At 37.8% G+C, this 21,333-nt stretch overlaps 1 protein-coding gene across 2 annotated transcripts; it reads right to left on the bottom strand.

The window, feature by feature from the left end:
- On the bottom strand, positions 1-21,136 carry LRRC66 (leucine rich repeat containing 66). 2 transcript variants are annotated; one of them, XM_016151142.2, is made up of 5 exons: positions 19,812-21,136; positions 16,876-17,373; positions 9,352-9,521; positions 4,219-4,408; positions 1-2,833 (listed from the first exon to the last, which is right to left on the bottom strand). In XM_016151142.2, exons 2-5 carry the CDS (start codon positions 17,366-17,368, stop codon positions 510-512), a joined length of 3,177 nt encoding a protein of 1,058 aa, XP_016006628.2. In that variant the 5' UTR covers positions 17,369-17,373; positions 19,812-21,136; the 3' UTR covers positions 1-509. The 2 variants fall into 2 exon arrangements, with proteins under 2 accessions (XP_016006628.2, XP_016006637.2); XM_016151151.2 differs by lacking the exon at positions 19,812-21,136 and adding an exon at positions 17,656-17,960.
- Between the last annotated feature and the right edge of the window lie 197 nt (positions 21,137-21,333).

Below are 21,333 nucleotides of genomic sequence, written 5' to 3'. Positions count from 1 at the left end.
TTGAGCCTCATCATGTGGACCTGGGCGTCATCTGTACAGAGCTGGCTGTGAAGCACTGGGGTCTAAAGAGGGAATAAAGAAAGACTAGGAACAGACTTTGGAAAAATGCGTTTTAAGAGAGGAAGCAGATGAGGAGCATCAGGAAAGAAAAGGAGAGAGTGTCAGGAAAAAAAGGAGGATAAAGAGAACAGCTCCCAAGAGTCCCCAGGGGTGAGTCAGGCCAAGGAAGAGATAGCAAGGATCATGGTGGGGTCCCTTCTACTTTTACAAAACAAAAAAACAAAAACGACTCTTCTCTCCTTGAAAATGAATTTTTAATTTACACTTTGTTCTACAAAATGATCCCTCTTTTACTATAACTTATTAAAAAATATTTAGAATTGCTCTGAATCCCTCCAATCGTGTAGCTTCATGATCAGCCTTCTAAAAGCTGTGCTGTTCTCAGTGCAGAATCTTTTAAAATCTGTTCAGTAGTCTCACCTGAGTGCTTCAATCTGTATTAAAAGATGTTACTTGAATTCCCTTTGATTTTGAATGTCCTTGTCTTTGTCATAGTAGAGCCAGACCTCACCTAGAGAGCTAGCTCCCATCAGGTTGCTCTCCGTCTGCATTTGAGTATAAAAGTTAGAATCATCTTTTTCCATCTGCGACAAATTCTCCTCTGAATGTCTACCCCAATCTCTGTCACTGAAAGGCTCCTGTGTTCTTAGTGAACTAGTTTTATTTGGAAGCTCTTGTAATAGTGGTACCTGGCTCTTGAGACCCTCTTCAAAATAGTTCCCTCCTCCTCTTTCACACTGTTGACCTGGTTCACCACCACAGAATTGTAATTGTTGTGTTTGGCTTATATGGTCCTCTCTAGAACCATAGTCCTCAACAGGACTTATGAACCCTTCATTTGCGTCAGTGTCTGTTGGGCTGGAATTCACGTTGCACCCTTCAGAATCTTGTTGTGAGGGTCTTAAGTTTCCCGCTGTAGTGATCTGGAAAGGAACACTGTTTTGGGCTGCGTCTGATCCCTGAAGGAAAGATTTGTAGGTACAAATGTCTGAGTCACCTTCATGATAGTCACTCTTATCAGGGTCTGAGGAAACTTCAGCAGAACATGGTGGAGTTTGTGGTAAAATATCCTTACTGAAAAATTCTAAGTCTCTAAGTGAGCAGTGCCACTCTACTGCCTTGGCCTGAGATGCCACAACACGATCATAAATGAACATGCCAGGGGCTTCATCGCTGGAAGGACTATTGCCCAGAGATCTGGGCAAGGTCAACGGACCCTCAGATTGGGTGGTGTCAGAGGCGCTTTCCAGATAACTCTCACACAAATCAGAGTCTGGACCAGAAATGAGAGGTTTTTCAAAATGAGCCTCCTGATTCTCACATTTCTCCTGAAACTTCTGGAAGGTGATACTGTCCTCAAGACTCTCCAATGATGTAACATTGTCCTTCCTCACTCCCAAGTCCTTCTCCTCCAGGGGCTCACTGGTGCTACAGCTCTCCTTACCATCTGCCCATCCTTCAGTCACGTTTCTTGCATCCTCTGAATTTACTGAACTTAGAGTAAATAAAGACCCTTCATCAGAATCGTAGTTGGTGTCCAACTCGTACTGTGTGTCAGAAGGAGCATGTTTTTGCACTGGTTCCTGGTTAGCAGGAGGGATGTGTAGGCCCCTGTATTCGGGAGGAATGGCCGATGGGGATGAGTCCGTATCTCCTGGGTCACTGAGTGTGGCCGAACTGTTGCAGGTGGACGGCTCTTCCTCAGCACGGGCCGCCTTAAGCCTTTGCTGCTGTGCACTCAGCAAACTAATGCAAGTGCTCACCTGCATTTCCTTAGACAGCCCCAAAGGGAATTGTTCAGTGCCCTCTCTTTCCTCACTCTCTCCAGTCCTCTGTGCTTTTGTATGTGTTTGCATTTTAGAGAGCACAGCTGTCACTTCTCTTGAGAGCGGTGGGTCTAATTCATTTGAATTCTTATGGATTGAGCCAGAGACCATTTGTGATCTGCCAGCCAGCATAGGGATGCCCACTGAATGCTCACCGAGAAAATTGTCCTGGGCCACAGCTGCATAATTTATTCCAAGAATATCATTCCTGTAGGTGTGGTCTTGTCCTGCTGAAGCCTGTGGATTATTACCAGCATTTTGCATTCCCTGGAGAACGGACCATGCTGCACTGTCATTTGGAACCATGTTATTCTCTCTACTTCCTGCCCCGGTGTGGCCCCTGCCTTGTTCTTCTCTCTGCCAGCTGCCAGGTTCCTTTCTGCTCATTTCTAGAGTTCTATCGGCAATGACAGCAGCACGTGGGCTGACCTCCATCCCTAAGAAAGAGTCTTGATTCTCCCAGAGGTTTGGATCATGGCGAGTTTGGCGCAGATCCACCCTTGGGTGCTGTATGTTCTCTCCACTGTAGAAGCCCTCATTGGAATACGCACTGTCCGAACCGGGGCTTCTGTCCCGGCATCTCTGTTGCCACAGTCTGTCAACGTAAGGCCTCGTCAAAGCCCCCAGGCAGAAGGCCACGAAGAATGTGATGAACACCGCCAGGCAGATGGCCAGGGACAGGTCCTGGGAAGTGGCTTCCTTTCTGCCAGCAGCTTGCTCATCCCGGGGCTTCCTCGCCCATCGTGACGGCTGTCCTTGCTGTTCACTAGTATCAGAGCTGGCGTAGGCCTTTGCACCCAGAGTGGAAAAGCGCATGTACATTCCTTCCTGGTGCCTCTCGTCTTCACTCCTTGTGAGGCTTTTCACGTGACTTGGACTAGCGTGACGAATGCGTGTTTCCCTGGAAGCCCTGCTTCTGGGAGCCCACGGGTGCGCCTCCTCATTCTCTGAAAGGGGAGGGTGAGAACAAACACCGAAATGAGAGGCTGGTAGTTTTAAAAGCTTCTGTGAGCCCTCAGTCCTTATGTAGCTGTATTTAATGTACATGGTGATAAGCAGCTTTACTGAGACTGATTGATTGATCGATTGATCATCTAATGCCGATACTGTGTATATGGCTCTGTACTCATTTACACATGGCTGTCGTCAGGCTGAGGCCCGCCACTCACAGGCCCTGGAGCTTGTGTTTTCTTAGGCTTCTTGACCAACCGGAGGTAAGAAGCCAGACTGGAGGGACGGCCTCACTGCTTCTCTTTCTCCCACATCCTTACCAACTACATGTTTGTGAGAACATTTCATCAGCTCCCTGCAAAATCTGCCTCAGCCCTACCCGTGTTCACATTATCATTTCTTTACCTTTCTCCAGTGCCAGTAAACAGCAAAAACATTCAGGTTTCTCTACTGGCTCCTGACATTCTCCCCTTCACACTCAGAATGCCAGTCGTGGCTCTTAGAGAGGAATGGAACAGGTGTGGCTGACAACACAGAAACATCTCTGATCTTTCTGGATTTCTTTCAAACCTGGTACGCATGGCTGTTTCTCCTTTAACGTCAGTCTTGTACAGAACAGAGTCCAGAACTCACTTAAAAAAAATCCGACAAGGATGTGAAGTACAGTATGAGGAATATAGTCAATAATATTGTAATAATTATGTATAGTGCCAGATGGGCACTCGACTAATTGGGGGATCACTTTGTAAATTATACAAATGTCTAACCACTATGCTGTACACCTGAAACTAGTATAAAATAATACTGAGTGTCAACTATAATTGAAAAAAAAAAATCTGACTTCCCATAACCCAGTTAGGATTTTGAGATTTAGCCAAAATAGTTAGTAATAGAAAAAGCTTTCCAGAATATTCAACTTCAGAACTTTGGGGAGTGACAAGAACAATCAAGGAAAATATTTCCTTGAAATATGTGTGTTTTGTGCATGTACAGGATTATATTTTTAGAGGGCTAGCAAATATTTTAAATAATCATGTTTCAAGTTTTAAAGGTTCTTTTTTTGATTATTTGTTAAGAGTTAGGATAAAAGTATGATATTTTAGGGCTTCAGGACAAAATCCTCTTCTGGTGAAATTTCTGTTTTTGATCAAATCTAGTGGTTTCTGAAGCAGTTGAGCTAGGTTTCTCTGAGTGTGTGAAGAGAATAATTTATTAATTGAGGAAAACAGATACCAATGATCATTCTATGATACAACACAAGGCTGACTAATGCCATGGATCAGCACTTTTGCTGTCATTGTTTCAAATGAAACTAAATTCTTCATGTGCTTTTTCATTTTGTCCGGAACCTTTACGGAGAGAAGAGGAACTACTGACTTACCTATAGACCTGTTGCAGATTACATTCCACTTTTTCCTCCAAGATTCAGAAATGAAATTTTGGAAGTCTGTCACGCTATTGTCACATTGCCATTGGTTATCTGCCAGGTTAGCCTCCAGATGGGGATGTTCTAGAGCAATGGTCATCATAGGCAGGATAGTGGTCAGAGCATTGTCGCTGAGGTCTACAACCTGCCCAAGGAGAAAGAAATTTAGAACAGTCTGAGGATAAAGACATTTAGAGACAATAAATGTGTTACAGATACCATTTATAGGTCTATGGAGGCAATAAGAATTTAGTGCGGATTTGAGAGTTAGAGAATAGTAGTGGGTTTAAATCTCCGCTCTGTCTCTAACAACTGTGAGCCTCAGCAACTGTTTTACTCTCTACGATCCTACTTCCCAGGGTTGTTGTGAGAATTAAATGTATGCAAAAGCTTTAAGTGTGGTGCCTATATTAGATGCCTAATTATTTTCCCTTCCTTTTTTCCTATGAGTTATGATTTGTACTGTTAGATAAAACCTAGACTCTCCATTGTTATCAAGGTCTAGAATTAAATACGAGGTCTAGAATGTCTATATGATGCATGGTGATGTTGGAAATGGAGAAGATACGGGATGATGAGGACTGGAACATAGAAGAATTGTGGTTGACCAGAAGTAGCAAGGACAGGTCTTTTGCACTGAGTATTATCTCAAGGGTAGTAGTACATTTCTCTGCATCCACAGCTACTTAGAACACACAAGTGACCGATTTTTCTAGTCTAATCAGATATGAAGGGGAAACAGGGGAAAAAAGTAATTTAGTTGACATTGGCACTGGCAGTGGCATGATACAGCAGGGAAAGCATAGTTAGCTGCAGCTTCGGCCACCATTTGCAAAGTACTGCTGTGTACTGGCATTCTATCAGGTGCTTTACCTACATTATCGCTAGTCCTTCCAACAGATTCCTCATTTCTCCATTTCTTACAGAGTAGGAAATGGGGGTGGGTCACACAGTATATCCCACACAGCCTCTAGTAATCGCGCCTGGTACATAGCAGGTACTCAGTAAATAATAGAGAAAGAAATAAGCAAATGAAGTGGCAGAGTTGAGATCTGATCTGGCTTCACGGCATGTGCAGTTTACTCCAGATCACGCCCTCTTGGAGCCTGAGCTCCCACTTCACCAGAGCAAAGGCCTGGGTGGCAGAACCCTGGAGCATGAGGCACCAGACTGTGGTCTTGGGGTTTGGGGAGGGGCAGATGGTTATCAGAAGAAGAGAAAATCATAAAAGAATGCAAACCTTGCTGAAAAATAAAAAGAGGGCTATGGTGAAAACCAGAGAGGCTGAATCTTACCTAGGTCAATTGTTTTATAAACATCAAGGAAAAAGCAGCATTGATATCTTGGGATACAAAAACTCCTAAGAAGAGCTGATTCAAACAAACAATCCAACAGCACCATAACCAAGACCACTACATATAGAATCAGAATTCTCCCTGAACTTAGGTAGTGAGGGCGACTTTTCCAGTGTTGGATAACTAAGCAGTCTTGATTTCCTAAGGAAGACTGACAAAGCTAGAAAGTACGAGACTTGAGACTGGGAAGAAAAAAACTGCTTTGGCCTAGCCTTGCCTAAGATCAATGGTTTTCTTATGTAACCCTCCTCAAAAACAGAGCAAGATAGTCTGTTTTTCAAGTAGTTATTTTCCTTTTTAATGCACATCTGCATTTTTCATTCTAGCAGCTATTATATTACAAATCATGGATCTGAAAGCAAAACTTGAGACAGAATAGAAAACAAATAAAATGATTCAGAAGAAATAATTTCTGAGAAAAGATTAAAACCCAATAGTCTAACCAAAAGAAATAGCCATCCACCATCATTTGAAAGGAGGGTACATTATAGAAAGAGTGAGAGAAGCATATGATGTTGCTACACAAATCATTGAGTCTAAGAAGAATGGAATAAGATACAAAAAAAAAGCAATACTAATTTGAAATGCCAGTGAAACTTAATTTATTCTATCTAAAAAAAGTGATGAATTCATGCTCTGAAAACTCTGTCTGGCTTCTGAGAAGAATACAACATGGGATGACATATTGTGTAGAGTAAGTATTAACTACATCTCCTGAAAAAAGAAAACCATCTATTTTAATCTGCAGCTTTCTGGTACCAAATATGTTCATCATGTTCCAAAGCCAGTTTTTACATTATTGCTAAACATGTAGAAAGAGTAATAAAGGAGAAATTATATAATTCTTGGCAGTTCAGGGGAATTGAGAATTACAGATGATTTAAAACATTCTTGGGTTGTTTTTCATTTGCTTATAGTACCTGTGAGTTGAAGACAACTTATAAAGCACAATAAAAATGCATAGAAAATAAAAGAAACATAGGGCAATCACACACAACATAATCAGTACACAACATACTAAGTGAGGTTCCGAGGTAGTCTGACCACCTGTTTGTAATGAATTGGGGAGCGCTGCCAAGTTAAGTGGGCTTTCTTATCTATGCTGATAATTACCATGGCAGACAGATTCTAAGATGGTCTGCAATGACCCTGCCTTCACATTCACACCCTTGAGTAATCTTTTCCCCTTGAGTATAGGCAAGGCCTGTGATTTGGTTCTAACCAACAGTGTATGGCAAAAACAATGGGATGTCACTTCCAGATTACATTACTTAAGATTATAATGTTCTTCTTACTAGTAGGCTCTCTCCTTTGAGCTCTGAAGCAAGCTAGCAGCTGTGAACCGTCCTGTAGAGAGGCCCACATGGCACAGAACTGGGGAGGCAGACTTAGCCTGACAGCCAGGGAGGAACCAAGCCCTCAGTCCAACAGCCTACAAGGAACTGAATCCTGATGACAACCACGTGAGCTTGGAGGTGGGTACTTCTCTGGTTGGGCCCTCAGGGAAGATTCCAGTCCTGGCCCATTCCTCGATTGCAGCCTTTTGAGAGGCCCTTAGCAGAGGACCCAACTAAGCCTTGCCTGGATTCCCGACCCACATAAATTGTGAGATAATATATGTGTGTGGTTTTAGACTGCTAAGTTTGTAGTAATTTGTTATGCAACAATAGATAACTAACACACCTATACATGATCATCAACCATTCATTCATTTCTCTGATTATTCAACAAGTGTTTTAAAATATGTGTTATGTATTAGACATATGCTAAGCACTGAAAACAAAATAGTCATGATGTATGTCTTCAAAGAGCTTACTGTCTCGTAGCAGGGTTATGAATCCTGCCGACAACCACATGGAGATATAGGCTTAACGACTAACTGTACCTAAAACTGAATCATTTCAGTTATGATAAGGGCAATGTGAAAAAAGCATATCCTATTGTGAGAGTGTAAAAAAGGGCAACTAATTTGATCTGGAGGCCCAGGGAAGGCATCCTTGAGAAAGTAACATTGGAAGAATTAAGAAGCTCTTCCAGACAAAAGATCAGCAAGTGGAGAGAGCTCAAGGTAGAAACAGGCAAGAACACAGCAAGAAGGGGGAGAGCTGAAATGAGCCTGGAGAGACAGGCAGCCGCCTGTGAAAGTTTAGAAGGGCTTTAAAAAAGAGGTGGCACAATCGGATTTATATGTTAAAAGAGTAGGGTGCTGTGGTCACTTCAGAATTTCTATACATAGTCTACATTTATAAAGAGCTTACTGTGTTCCAAGTACTGTTCAAAGCACTTCAAATGTATTAAAACATTTAACTGTCACAAAACTCTATGATAAAGAATCCAAGCCATCTCCGTTTTACAGACGGGAAAGGCACACAGAGATCTGGTAACTTGCCGAAGATCATGTGGCTGGTAAGTGACAGCCTAGGTTTAAACCCAGGAAGCTGACTCCAGAGTCTCACCATTGCTTCACTAGCTTCTCTTCAATAGAGGGAGGATCTGGGGAGTCATTCTGGTTGAAAGGGGAGAGTTAGAGATTTGTCTTGAAGCTATTTTTGAATATCACTTTACACAAAACTGGGGAAATTTCAGCTGTCTAAAATGACAGCCACTAGCCACACATCAGTCCAAATTGGAATGTGCAGTAAGTGTAAAAAATTCACACCAGGTTTTGAAGACACTATGAAAAAGAGAATGTAAAATATCTCATTAATAATTTTTATACTGATCGCATGTGTAGAAGATAACATTTGGGTATATTAGTTTATAAATTACTACTAGAATGAAATTCACCTACTTATTTTTACTTTTAAAATCTAGTTACTAGAATATATGAAATGGCATATGTGGCTCACATTATGTTTCTATGGAACAATCGTGCCTGTATAAGGATGACGGTTACAGACCTAGGGACTAAAGCTCTCCCTACGGCATCTCTAGGTGCCACTCTGGAGGCCACCCTGGTATTTCTAGAAGAGCACTGAGGGGAGATTTTACAACATCCGCCAAAGAGGAGGGGGTAGAGGAAAGTGTTTGGAGGAGAAGGCACTGAAGCTGCCAAAACCAGAGCAGGGTTTTGGAGCTTTGGGGCTTCCTCACAGTCACCTCACCTCGCCCCCACCTCAGCTCACCCCTTCAGTAAGATTAACGGCCAAGGTGCTCCAAAATGTGACATGGATGCCCCCCAATAAGAAGCTGACGTTTAGAACAGTATGCGGCACATGGGAAGTGCCATGGAAGTATGAGCTTTTATCATTATCACTTTTGGTATTCCATGCTCAGTTTTGGTATGGAAGCCAGGGTCACTAGTCCTGAGCTGCTGACATCCCAGCATAGACCAACGTGCTTTAGAGGAACATCCCCAAGTGTTCCGGATTGCTTAAGGCCCCCAGAACCTTTGCTGACCTTGCGGCTCAGGGAGGGAGCCTCACTAGTAGAAAAGATTTAATTTTTTCCCAACTGGAAAGTGGAAACTTTGAGTTGCTTTAATTTGATTTAGAAAAACAATGTGCCAATTACTGCTGCTGAGTATCATGTTTGAGTAAAATTCATGTACGTTGCTGAGGCCTCTCATTTTTAAGGCAAGAGAGAGGCTTCAGCAATTTTGGGAGAATCTCAAAATAGACTTACTTTTTTGATTAATAGTACTATTGGGCTTGAAGAAACTTTAAAGTACATATTTTTCTAAGGTAATTGCCTGTATGTTTGCATATTTGGAATATAAAAATTATTTTATGACCTGTAATTTTTTGAGGTCTTTGAAGGCTCCTGGATGAATTCTGAATATCTTGTTGCTCTTTAAATAGAGTTTCTCCAGTTGCAGGCAGTTGTGAAAATCAGACACACCAATTTGCAATATCTTATTGAATGACAGATCCAAACTCTGTAATGACTTCAGTTTCCATAGTCCTGTTAAAGTTAAAAAGCAAATTAATATATAAATTGGTTATATTTACTGTATCATTGTTTGTAAGGATGAAAAATCATAGACAACGTTAACTGATTTTCAATAGAGGAGTGGTTAAAGAAAATATGGTATGTCAATACTATAAAACACTATGTAGTCTTAGAACAGTGGCAGATCAACATGAATTGACTGGACAGTATAGAGTATAATTCCAATGTTATTGGGAAAAAAAATAGCCATATGCAAACACATACACATATTTTAGACAAGCAAGAAAACGGCCTGGAAGCAGGTAAACTAAGCCAATTTTTATCATAAAAGCATGAATTTAAAAAATCTAAATTTGTAGGATGTGATAATATTTATCTGATAATATTTATATGATTTATTTATATGGATGAACTCTTTTGAGTTTTAAGGTATTCTTTCTTTTATCTAGGCATTCTTGTATTTTCAAAGGTGGTAAGTTACAGCTAGATTTTGTGTTCTGGCAAAATAATCTAAATAATTTTTTTGTCTTTGCCATTGTATTTCACTTAATTCCAGAGAGTAACCAGGAGGCCTGTTTGGCATGGAAAATAAAGGTTGAGAATGAAGTGCCAGTCTTAGCAGTCTTCCAAATTTGATTTCCCATATGAATCTTGCAAGGAAGCCCTACATTTTTACTTTTTTTTTTCTGCTGTTCTCACAGATAGTTTGTGTCTTTAACCAACTGCTACATAACAGATCAGGTTGGTTCAATTCCAGGTTTATTCCTTGCCTACTGTCTGCAAGGTACTTACTGTGAGACTGTGCAGAGAGATGACTTAATTGGAATGGCTGTACATCTATGTTATCGTATGTTCCCTTCATATGATACAGACTGTACAGACTAAGCCAGTGATCATTAGGACAACTCAATCAGGACATTATGAGCAAAGCACTTGGTACTGAGGACAAATACAGCACAGAATTCTTACGTTTGGTTGAATGATATGAAATACACACAAGAAAAAGTTACTAGTAATACAAAGTAGTTATACCCTGACCATCAGACTAGCCTCTCCGCCAGATAACTAGTCCCTTAGGGGCAGAATTCATATCTTTGCAAAATCTTGCAATGCCTGGGATATAACATGAATCCAATAAGCCACAGGTCACAGTGTTTGACCTGCACAGAGATTTAAAAAAATTTATTGAGCCAACAATAATGATTCAATACAAAAAATTTGCATTTCTAGCTTCTCTTGAAAGATTGGAAGTTCCAACTGGCATAAGACAACGTCTGGAGCTGAATGAGGGCTGTCTGCTTTAAAAGAATATGCACTTCTCAAAGAATATTTCTTTGTACTCATGTCTCAATCAAAAATGGGAAAACAAAGGGTAGACAATAAACTCTGCATGTCTGAAAAAATGGGAGCGAACCAAGGCTGATACTCAGCTGGCATATGCTAGTAAGAAACTCTCCCATACTGGTTTCTAAGATGGCTGTTGCTGACTCGTGTTCTGCCTCATCCCCTGGTCAGCCCCACTGTACGGGGCATGTCAGTATTACCACCCTGGAGAAAATGTGTCTTTGTGGAGTGAAGAATATTCCTAGATGTTTTAATATGCAAAGGTATGGGTTTGTGAGAAGAAAAATGCAACACAAGACACCAATATGAAAGAAGTTATAGTTTCCTTAACATTTTCATGATACCTGTCTGGCCTATATGGGGAAGTGAACTTATGGTTCCTGCAATTTCTCCGTGAAGTGAATGTGAATTGAATATTAATTGAATTGAATGTGCCCACTAGGAGTTCAGTGGAGGGGAGATCATGCCTAGCTTTGGAGTGCAGGGAAGAAATTATTTAAAACCCCTATTTAATTGTGTACCCTTTTTGTGCTCTGAGCATTTCACAGACATTTCTTTTTAATACTCACAAAGCCCTGGGGGTTATTACTATTTTGCAAAAGACAAAACCTAGGTGCAGTGAAGTTAAGAACTTGCCCTACCACATGGTGGGTGAAGAGGTGGAGCTGGGACTGAAACTCAGATTTGAAAAAAAAAAAATTATATTAGTTTCAGGTATGCAATCCATTGGTTAGACATTTATATAATTACTCTATCGCCCATCTGGCTCTACACACAGCCGTTACAAGACTATTGACTACATCCCCTTTGCCATGATCTACATCCCCATGACCATTTTGCAACTACTAGTTTGTACTTCTTCATCTCTTCACCCTTTTCATGCAGCCCCCAGCCCCTTCTGTCTGGTATTCATCAGATTGACCTCTGTAAGTCTGTTTTCATTTAGAAACTCGGATTTCTTAAACATTACCCTGTACCATGCACATTTCTTAAAAAAAAAAAAAAAAAAAAAAAGACATGAACAACACCCTGGAAGATAACTTGAATTTAGAAAAAAGAGAAAATAGGCTGAGGTAGGGCTCTCTACACAAGAGAAAGATATGGGCCATGGAATACATAAAACTGCCAAATGTTTTGAGGGTTGTTTAGTGATTCTATTTGTGTCAGTCATACAGCAAATACAGTACTTAAAATATTGAGTTTTACTTCAGCTCTGTTTGTAACTTTTGATGTGAATCAGGATATATCACTTAAGGTTTCTATGCTCCAGCTTCCTTTCTTAAAAATTATTTCTCACAGGCGGAATTGAGATCTATCTTTGATTACTATGATCTTTGAGTATTTTGAACTCAGTGCAAGCAAGGTGTAACAGTTTAGATTATTGTTCAGCAAATATATATTTCCCTGTGAGCAGAATATATTTCCCCATCCTACTGAGTCGAGTTTGATCGTGTGACTTGCTTTGGCCAATGAGATGTTAGCAGACATGATGTGAGTAAAGATTTGAAATATGCTCATTTGGTGGGGCTTGTTCTTGTAGCTTCTTCCAAGAATAGTGTCATGAAATAACCTGCTATGATTAGCCTACTGATTCAAAGACAGTGAGAGGTGTGACCTCGTTGTTTAGGGTCTCTCAGGATGGAGCTGGGAAATTTGAGTAAACTCTTCCATGATAGTTGGCCACATTTCTCAATGGGGGAAATATGATCTTTTAAAATTTTTGCATGGTGAATCAATGTTGAGTGAGAGGTTGAAAAGTGCATGAATGGCTGGGGCTTGGTTGGTATCAGTGGATAGATTCTATGTTTCAAGAGAAGAGAGTTGAATGTTGGGAGGAAAATATGATGGCATTTTTGCAGGGATGGAATTATTTATTGAACTGCTTGCTGATGATCCCATAGGCCAGTGGAGGCAAGAATTTGATTAGTCTTTGGATTTAAGTGGCCAGAAGCAGTTTTATTACTTCCAAGAAATTATCTCAGTGTCTATTAGGAAAAAGGCCACAGAAGGTATGCCCAGACATTACACCATCTTAGATACATTCTTTTGGACTATGATCTCCTTAAATGCTCTCCCAAGTGTGATAACCTGATAACAGAGGAAATTATGATATTCAGGGGTTATGGTTTCAAGTTCGAAGAGTATTAAGAATTGGAATAGAGTCTGGAATGGCTGTAGGTAAGAGCCTCGATTCATAAGGCCAGCCCTACAAGTGAGTCGAAGATCTTGTGCTCTTAGCTTAATGACATGCGTGCATTTTGTTATTTTATAACCTGAACTGGTTTTGAAAACATCGGTTATTGGAATTTCCACAATCCAACAGCAATCAGGATAGAATGTTTAATTCCCTATAAATGAAAAGAATACAACATATTTTTGTTTTTACTATACCCTGGTTATGTGTTTTTACTCTACCAGTTTCAAAATCAGGTATTATTTCATCTCATTTCTAACACGTTTCTCTCTTGGATTCTGAAATTTTGAAAGTTAATTAATGTCAGGCTGTCATACTAGTCTGTCAGCCTAACTGGAATTATAATAAGTGTTGGTCTAATAGATTTCCAGGTACTCTATGGGCACTCTGAAAAGACTGCTTGATGAAGGTGGGGGAGTTTAACTGGAGACCGACCCCATTGTTTTTAATTTTTTTTAACTAAATTTTCCATTATTAACACTGTACTCCAAAAATATGAGAGGGAAGTAGAACGATCAAGATTAAATTCATGTCCAGCTTCTGTTTTGTAAATTGCATTGGCTGGCACCTCCTCTGGGTGTTTTCCCAACATGGAGCTTAGTGGTGACATTACAGTTGACTCTGAAGACAGCGAGTTAGCTGACATTGGATTTGTCAATGTGATGTTTCACCCTTATATAAGTGGGCTTTCCTGAGTGAAAGCGACTTTTCATTGGCTCTATGAATTGTCACCATTTCAAGATATGTGGGGCATGATTCATGAAGGTACATATATACTACAAGTCCAGTTACTTGATTTCTGCTTTCTCAGATATCTCTAAGTCATTATTTTAGATGAAAGCAAACACCTATATAAGTAGACACAAATGATTCTTGATTCATAAATTATAGTGGGCTAGAAGTCCCATTTACTGCAATAGTTATTTAACATTTTAAAAGATAACTTGAAATTTAGACTAAAACAAATTTATTATTTGTTTCTAAACACATTGTTATTCTCAATTTGTGCCAAGGGAGTAATAATAACTAATATTTGCTAACTACAAAGTTACAAAGTACTTTTCACATATTTTAATAGCTGCCATTTATTACACCAAATACTATGGTAAGTTAGGTTCTTGAGATACATTTTTCTTTACTCTTCACAACAATTCTATGAGCAAATATCACATTATCCAGACATTACCTTTAAACAGGCTTAGAATAAAGGAATCAAAATTGCTCAGAAATAGCATAGCACTCTAGACAGCACCTTCTCTTACCAGCTTTTTTCTCCAAAATAAGATTTCAAAGTCAGAGTTATCCAGCCATAGTCACAGAACCATAAAATGGGAAGGGATGTTAGAGGGGACTCAACATAGTGAAAACTGAAAGTGTGTGATGATTTCAGGAAAATAATTCAAATCACAAAATGCTATAGATAAAAGAACTCTGAATTATATCCAATTAGATCAGGGCTTACACTGGACTTCCATCACCCATCGGTTTCATTCATCTATGGTTTCATTTGCTGGAATTCTAATGGAATTTCAGATACAGGGTTAGCTAATTTCACATTTTTCCTCCTTTTTTTTTCCTGATATTTTGGGAGGCAGAGTTTAACTCAGAAAAGGAAGATGGGGCTATATATGCATTTTATAGGTATATTTGGTCCTTAAATGAAATTGTACTTGCCCTAGCCTCCTAATAGCTCTAGAGGAATTCATCTATTTTATGGAGATATGAACACCATTTCTCTATTTACTCTTGTGGTGGGATAATATTTTGACATATTAATCTTTTACCTTTCTCTCTTCTCTTTCCCTTTCTTGCCATTCAAGCAGAAAGTAGACTCTGTGTTAATTGTCCCAGGGGAGGCACAACTGCAAGACACAACACAGAGGAGCCTACGAGGCTTTCTGGCTTTTATTTTCCAAAGGTCTAAACCTTTAGAGGAAAGGAATTTCTGTAACCAGACAGATGATTTTGAAGAAACAAACAGGGGGAAGAATTTTGTCTGAATTGATAAGACTGAAAAGAAATGTTCTTTGAGTAGCAGGTATAAGGGATACACCACACACACACACACACACACACACACACACACACACACACACACACACACACACTTTGATGCCTTGTCAGGGTATAAGATTCTAGAGCTGTAGTACAAATCTGGAAAAAGGCACAGGAAAACTCATGAAAGATTTATGTTAAGTACAAGTACCTTACAGCCTACCTCCAATTGATCCTAGTAGAATGAAGGCTTAGAATCAGAAACTACATTGAGTTATGGACAGTACAAGGTTAGATCTCTAGTACACTTAAATTTGTGGGTTGAGATTCACATCTACCATCCTAGTTAAAACACATGTTATCATGGATATAAGTAGCTGTAATGAGTTCATCAAAGAGTTACAGCAAACAAAAGGGGAAGAACTTATATGTTGTTTGATTAAAACAGTTACAGATATGTATATATGAAAACTATTTAAAATATTATTTATAAGATAACTTAAATAAAAATGCTCAAAATATTCTGTAACATGAAAATACAAGTTATAAAATATTATGAAACATATGATCTATTTAAATAAAAATACATATGTAGATGTGAAAAACTTCAAGAGTATATATTACATGAAGGACTTGAATTTTTTCCTTAAAAATTTTCTTTAAATCCTAATGTTCTACAACTAACAGGTATTTCTTTTATAGTAAGAACAGCACAATAAAAATTATAAAATAAAATGCAATTAATTTACACTTTACACTGATCTTATTACACTTTTTCCATAAATTATTTTATGGAAAATGTCAGGGAGAGAAGACTCTACCCTTCTCACCTAATTCTGCTGATATGATTATTGGAATAGTAATTCCTGCCAGGCTATTATTGTCAAAATGATGCTTAAAACAAGACCAGAAGCTGGAGAAAAAGAAAAAAAAGAACTGAAAAATAAGAAAAACTAAATATGCATAATTTGAGATAGAGAAAAATATTAATGTTTTTACACTTTCTTTTTTAGCATAGTGTCTTATACAAAGTACTTTGCAAACAGTGACCAAGATTGAAAACAAACAAAGAAAGGAAATTGTCCAGCACTCCTGAATGTAAAAAGAAACAAACAGGGCCAATGAAGCTCTGGCTAATGAACTTGATTCATTTCTAAATAAAACACTTGTGGATTAGTAAAGGAACTCCAACATGTAGTAGATTATTAAATGCCAGAATTGATGAGAAGTTATTATAAGCGGGTATGTGGGGAAAAAAAATAAGAAGGTATGTGGAGTATCCTGTTAGAAACCAAAGTAAGGAATTCTGATTTTTATTAGATAGTAAGAAAGTTTACATATTAATGTATAATATTAGCATATTTCTAGTCTACATTTTGAGGAGGACTCAATAAGTAGACAGAAAAAGTATTCTAAGAAAAAAATTGTAAATATGGCAAAACATTAAATTTGAATTGTAATACATATTAAAAGTAACTTATTTCTCAGTGCTTTTCTATATTTAGTCACAGATATATATATTATAATCAAAGTAGATAATTCAAAACCGTGTATTATTATTCAGCATTTACATACTTCCTAGTGTCTCTCAAAAAATTCATATAACATTAAGTTATAGTAATGGGAAATTAAATTGCATCGACCATAAATTCCACATAACTGCAAATCCCATGAAGAAACTTCTCTTATTATATTTGCTCTGATCAAATTGCTTTACTTTCAGCTGTTTCCACGAAACTGAAAACAAACATGGAATTCTTATTGACATAAAATATTAACTCTCCACACACTCATTGTGTCTTGATCTAGTCCATCTTTTAAGATTGTACTTACCCTTGGGAATGTCACTGAGTTTATTTCTTTGAAGAATTAGCAATTTCAGAAACAGAAGCCCATTTCTCAAGTTGCTTCTTTGGCGTTTCATCGATGAGGACTTAGGATTAGGTAGAGCCAACAAGATGGCGTGACTGGCATTGTTGCTTAGGGTTAATATTTCCAAAGCATGTAAATGTGCACGAGGGTTTACAGTTATTTTCGATATGAGACTGTTACTGAGGTCCAAATGTTTTATATTCCATTCTTTTTTCGTGGAAAACTGTAAGAGCACCCTAAAGAAATTGTAATTTACATCCACTGTGGCTGCTGTTTGTGATATGTCCACAGATGTATCAGGCTTTCCAGTAAAAGAACAATTTGTCAGAAGATATCCATTCCATTGGCACACAGAATTGAATAAAATACTGCTTTTTCTTGATGGGTTTGTCATTGTTCCAGGAAAATAAAGACCTATAGCTATGGCAATGACTCTGAAACACAGGTTTTTCATAATGCCTAGAGAAAGGATAATGAATTGATTTATTTATAATAACTTCTGTAAAAACTAACAGCAAAGCATAAAATTTAGATTTAAGATATAGGAAAATTATCTTGTTTTGATTGCCAATGTAAGTGAATCTTTGATTTCCTAGAAATTTCTTAGAATTTCTTAGAAATTGGGACATTAAAACGTAGCTACCAAAATGATATAGCTGAAGTATACAGTTACATTTACATCACATTCTAAAAAAGAACTCTCTTGATTTTTCAGAAAATACATATTCACTTTGGTCTCACCTCTGCGTCTGCTTTTCCAGAATCATTCACACCGCAGTCAGCTTTGGAGTGAGGGAATGCTATCAAGATTAAATATCTCTCTTCTTCCTTGCTGGTCCTGAGTACTGAGCAAAGTCTGTTATGCTTATCTATGACACTGTAATTAGCCACATGGTTTACTATGTGAGTGGCAAGCCATCAATTACAGTAAACTGTGGAACTGTATGGGTTGAAAGTTCAACTCACAAAAGGGACTCTTGATTTTTTTTTTTAATGACTAGAAGAACTATAAGCTTTGTTTTTGTAATTTTTCAAAGCTTTTTGAAATCATTTAGATACATTCAACATAAATAAAATGAGTTATAAAAAAAGATGTTTTGTCTCATAACCATTAAGATATAATAAGATATAGAAATATCAAGTATCTTTGTCACCAAAGTTTCTTGGGAAGCAATGGAAAGTTTTAAAATAAGAATCTACAAATTTCAATGGCTAAATATATACGCAAATTTTTTTTTAAAGAAAATTAATTGTTGCGATTTGTTTTAAACTAAATTCCATTAAAAAACCAGAGAGCATACAAATAACCACATTATTCAGTATGTAGGTTTGCAACAAAATGTCCCTTTTTGTTCTGATGGGTTTGGCACTATTGTTCTCATCACTAATCCAAAATGCTAAAGTGGCTTAACCGTTTTTCCTGCCGCTGCCTCTCTACTGTCCTCCTTCGTGGTCCAGCCTGAGATTCTGAATGGTTATTTCCCCATAATACTGTTTTCCTCATATTCTTCCCTCATTCAAAATTCTCAAAGGGCTCCTTCATGCCTATAGTCGAAACCCCTCAGGTTGACATTCAAGATTACATTATCTGGCTGAACTTATGAACTAGTTAGATAAGTACGTGTGGAATAGCTAGCTACAAGATGTGGCTGTGCATGGAACTGTGTGTGTACATCTCATGCTAAAATTAGCTTTTAGTTCATTTCCAGTTCCAAGCTCAATGCCTTTTCCTCTTCTCAGTCTAAATCCTACATATCCTTATATCTCAAATCCTGTAGCCTGACGGCCCTTTTTCCAGCGTTAGCCCCTATTTTGTCTTTGTTTTCAGGAATCTTCCAGTAAATAGTTATTGAATGAATGAATGCATGTAAGTAACATGGTTTGAAAGAATATCAGTATTATCTTGCATTGCTATTTCTTTGCTTTGTGTCTGTTTTTAACCCATAAGAGATTCTTGATTTCTTTAATGACTAGAAGTATAATTTTTGAGTGTATGCATGTATATACAACACATACATATATGTTTTCCCCATGTTTTATAAATGAATGTATAAAGTGAATGAAATTTACCACGTAACTTTTAGCTTCGGTTTCATACAAGGTCAATTCTCCCATATTTTGAAGGGCATCTAAATTCAGGTTATATATAGCGATGAACTGCAAAGGTGCCCTGAAGCATGGAGAAGTGATTTATTTTTATAGTGTACCTCTTACATAATACCAGAAATTGAATTGATTTGTACAATAAGGTATTTGTTTCTATATTCAAAGCTGCAATCACTATACACACAACTGTATACCAAGCGAATGTAACAATATCAGCAACGACAAAAATAGTAATTCACAGGCATGCTACTTTGCAGTGTTGAAGAGAAACACATGGTTGAAAAATACTTATTCATAAGGGGACATGAGTTAAAGATTTTCATTGACATGGTTCGAAATTTCTAACTTGAAGAGATCTGTATATTAACTAACAGATTTGAGTTCAAAACAGCTAGGTAATGATAAGCTTATGTCTTACAGTGAAAGGTATTAATTTATAAAGAAAAATCATATATACTACATATAAACTTATATGTATCAGGTAAGGAACCCCCGAGGAATCCAGAAAAATTTCTGAGTTAATTGAAAACAATTAGATAAAATGTAAATCTTTTAAATGTACATATTCAAGCAGAATTATGAGGAAGCAGTTAAAAATTCTGGGCGTGTGTGTCAGAGAGTGAGAGAGAGAGGAGAGGGCAGTAGAAAAAACAGAAAGTAGACAGGAAATAAAGAGTCCATTCTTATTTAAAAGGAAGACAAGCTAAAACAATTAGAAGAAAAAAGAAGAAGAGGATATTTTTTATAAGCTGTAGAAAGAACACAACAGTAATACACTTTCTAAGGCATACCTTACGATCCTTAGGTAGTTTTCAAATGGGTCTTTATCTGGATCAAACCAGGTGGGAATTTTAGACAGCCTGTGAGGCTCCACCCATCTGCCCATGGAGTCTGCCCTGTGAGAGCTTTCACCCACTTTCATGACCAGGCTCTGGCCTCTTGCCACAGTGACAGCGTGGACATTCCCCTGGGATACCGAGGGAGGAGCCACTGGAGAGAGGCCTCCTGCAATGCACAGAAGGTGGGACTATCCAAATTGAGACTGTACAACTTTTAACTTTGAGTTCCGGGATTCCAGAGAGGTTATAGAAATACTGATGATGTCCCATTCTCAAACTGTGTTTAAATTCATCATATTCGTATTGATTAAGTAGAAACCTGCTAATGTTTTAACCATTAAAAAATTAACAGCAATTGACAGAATCTTTATTGTAAACAGAGGTTGTTAATCGTTATTACAAACTAAATTTACTGAAACTCAAGTTAGCAATCTTAAACAGATTTATAGGTTGATTTTTGTATAATATGACTTGTAATTTCTACCCCATTGGCACTTTTTAAAAGATTACTAAAATTATCAGCATTTCAATGGTCTCTTTTTGTCAAGTTTAACACCAGAACATTCTCACCCTCAAAAAAAACAAAAAACAAAAAAACATTCAATACTAGGTAGAACTTTCAACTTTCATCATCAGAACTATTACATGAAATTTGTTTTTTCCTGATGCAAAAAAAAAATGCAAATAAATATATTTTAAAATATTGCAGACCATATATAGGCTGTCCCCATCTTGTGCTGTTTTGCATTTTTCCGATCTCTCCGTTAGAGTCTTGAAAATATTTTGCTTTTATTTCATTTGTCTCCCTCACCATTGCAATCCACCTCTAAATTACTGCAGTTCTTTAGACAAAGGTGTCTTTGTTATCTACCTCTCCTTGGTTGCTGCTTGTCACATCAGTGCTCAATGTAGAGGAGGAACAATCAGCAGAAAGAGGAAAGCTAACATTACAGTTTATAGAAAAACACTATCTGGAGGTGAGAATGAGCAGCTGAAGATTTGCTGTTACGCAAAATGGGTTGCAGGTAAACCGGACGGTTTGTTCTTGATCTGCTTTCTACTGAATTTTTCAGGTCTACATTTCAATGAAAAAGCACTTAATGGAGATGTATCAAAAACATAAGTATTTCTCAAAGAGGAGTAAATGTAGATTTCATGAATTCAATAAATAATACGCTCTGTAATTTTTATAAAAATATTTATTTAAAGAAATTTTCAAAACAAATCAAAATAGAGTAGACAAGTAATGAACTTAAAATTTAAAAATATATTGAGCATTTGAATGAAAATTCCAATGGATTTTATCTGGAAATCATTCAGATATTAAATGATACTGAATATATTAAAATAGTTTCTGAATATCGCTACAACTAATAACATTCAGAAGTTATAAATTTCACTCTTTTTTCTTCATTTAAAAGCTGCACTCAGTACCATGTAGTAAATCAATCTCTTATTTTAGTATCTTTCAATG

This window comes from Rousettus aegyptiacus, unplaced genomic scaffold, assembly GCF_014176215.1.
Source record: "Rousettus aegyptiacus isolate mRouAeg1 unplaced genomic scaffold, mRouAeg1.p scaffold_m13_p_10, whole genome shotgun sequence".
Taxonomy (NCBI): domain Eukaryota; kingdom Metazoa; phylum Chordata; class Mammalia; order Chiroptera; family Pteropodidae; genus Rousettus; species Rousettus aegyptiacus.
The sequence above is the reverse complement of the archived record's forward strand: the minus strand, read 5'-3'. Positions and strand labels throughout refer to the sequence as shown.

Bases quoted from the DNA above. Each gene is read 5' to 3' on its own strand.
- LRRC66 (XM_016151142.2), bottom strand. From the start codon at position 17,368: ATGAAAAACCTGTGTTTCAGAGTCATTGCCATAGCTATAGGTCTTTAT. The intron at 9,522-16,875 runs GTAAGTACAATC...TAACTTTAACAG, and splicing joins ACTCAGTGACATTCCCAAGG to GACTATGGAAACTGAAGTCA. The intron at 2,834-4,218 runs GTAAGTCAGTAG...CTCCCCTTTCAG, and splicing joins AATCTGCAACAGGTCTATAG to AGAATGAGGAGGCGCACCCG.